The sequence below is a fragment of the Anneissia japonica genome, unplaced genomic scaffold, assembly GCF_011630105.1.
Source record: "Anneissia japonica isolate Jap-2015-1 unplaced genomic scaffold, ASM1163010v1 scaffold309956_len1810_cov375_single, whole genome shotgun sequence".
Lineage (NCBI taxonomy): Eukaryota > Metazoa > Echinodermata > Crinoidea > Comatulida > Comatulidae > Anneissia > Anneissia japonica.
The window spans coordinates 1-1,810 of NW_022687916.1; the positions used below are offsets into that span (position 1 = coordinate 1).

The 1,810-nt window shown below is 45.5% G+C and overlaps 1 protein-coding gene across 1 annotated transcript; it reads left to right on the plus strand.

Moving 5' to 3' along the window:
• Positions 1 to 397: 397 nt before the first annotated feature.
• Positions 398 to 1,806, plus strand: LOC117121010 (forkhead box protein A2-like; the record flags this gene model as incomplete). The annotated part of the gene is made up of 1 exon (XM_033266108.1): positions 398 to 1,806. A coding segment is annotated over exon 1 (1,209 nt), but the record flags the coding sequence as incomplete, so codon positions are not given.
• Between the last annotated feature and the right edge of the window lie 4 nt (positions 1,807 to 1,810).

Genomic DNA, 1,810 nt, shown 5'->3' on the forward strand with positions numbered 1-1,810 from the left:
ACACCAAATGGTCCCTCTGCAATATATTTTTTTTTTCTGTCCTCTTTTTGAGTCAATGTTTAATACACAATAATAATTCAATATCAGTTGATATGATAATTTAGTTAAATTAGCAACAGCAAATTGGATATCACCGCAAAATCCACCGCGACATCTTTTCATTTTTATGCTTGTTGCTTTTGACGATGTTGTGGGCTTTACCTTGCGGCTCAGGTTTATACGTGATAAGTAACTTTTAAAAGCTGTGATGGACACCTAAAGTAAAAAGTGACGGGCATTGTAATTGGGTGTTAGGCGATAAAGGGCCAGGTAATTGACGAATAGAATCGCTCGATTCGTTTGACGTAGTCACAATAGGCGGGGAGGGACTAATTAATTGGTGGTTATTTACTTACGGGGTCAGTCAACGGTGATCATTTGACTGCTGTAGTGAGTACACAATCACAGATTCATCTGTACTTAGCTTACTAAACAGACCAGAGTTTGAAGAAGGAATATTTGGTGTGTAATCACAGAAGTGGCGTGTGTACACGGACGAGAACTATTCACTTGACGCTGAGTGTTAGGCATCCCCAGGCAAACATTGAACATCCAGGCATGATTTCACCTAAGCCAGGATATAGTGCATCACCCGTGAACATGAACACCATGGGGCACATGAACGCTATGGGTGGCATGAACACCTATGCTAGCAGTACTGGACCACATTCTGCCGGAATGGGCTCTATGACAATGTCAATGTCGCAAGTGAATTCAATGGGTGCCGCCATGCAAGGTAATATTAACGGAATGGCGCCCCACGGAATGGGTATGAATCCCATGAACACGATGACACCAATGCAAGCCATGACCATGGCCCCAATGAACAATCCGATGAGTATGCGACTAGCTCAAGCACAGGCCGCCGATTTGAATCGAGTTCGCGCCGAGAAAACCTACAGACGATCGTACACGCACGCTAAACCGCCGTATTCGTACATTTCACTCATCACTATGGCTATCCAGCAATCCCAACAGAAAATGGTAACATTGAGCGATATATACCAGTTTATTATGGACCTGTTTCCGTTCTACCGGCAAAATCAACAACGGTGGCAAAATTCTATCCGCCATAGCCTTTCTTTCAATGACTGTTTTTTAAAAGTTCCTCGTACACCCGATCGTCCTGGAAAAGGAAGTTTCTGGACGCTCCATCCAGACGCGGGGAACATGTTTGAGAACGGCTGCTATCTCCGCCGCCAGAAACGTTTTAAATGTATCAAGAAAGAACTCCGGCCACAAAAGTCATCACCGGGCGACGACGATATCGTTACCTCTGAAGGCAGCAGGCTTACAGACTCAGTAAGTACAACGACTTCACCGACACACCATCTAGATTCGAACAACGACCCTCACAGCATCCATTCACCTCAGCACCCGCAGCAACAAGTGCAGCAGATACCAAAAGAGGAACCTGTGCCATCAATGGCAGCGGCTCCTGGCATGAACATGACACCAAACCGTCCTCTAGGTCCCACGCAGATGCCCATGCACCTACCGATGCATCACCCAATGCATTCCGTCATGACCCACAGTCAGCATCCATCCTTCGCACATCCATTTTCGATTAGCAGTATCATATCCCCAGAACAGAAATACGATGTAAAAGGTTACGAAGTACTTGGTTACCCGTCCTACAACCCTATGTCCGGAATGGCTGGAACAGTTCAGATGACGAAAGCCACAATGGACTACTCAGCACCAAATGACGTAACCTACAGTCAACTTACCACAGCTCAAGCCAATCATCACCAACAAAATTATGAAACAA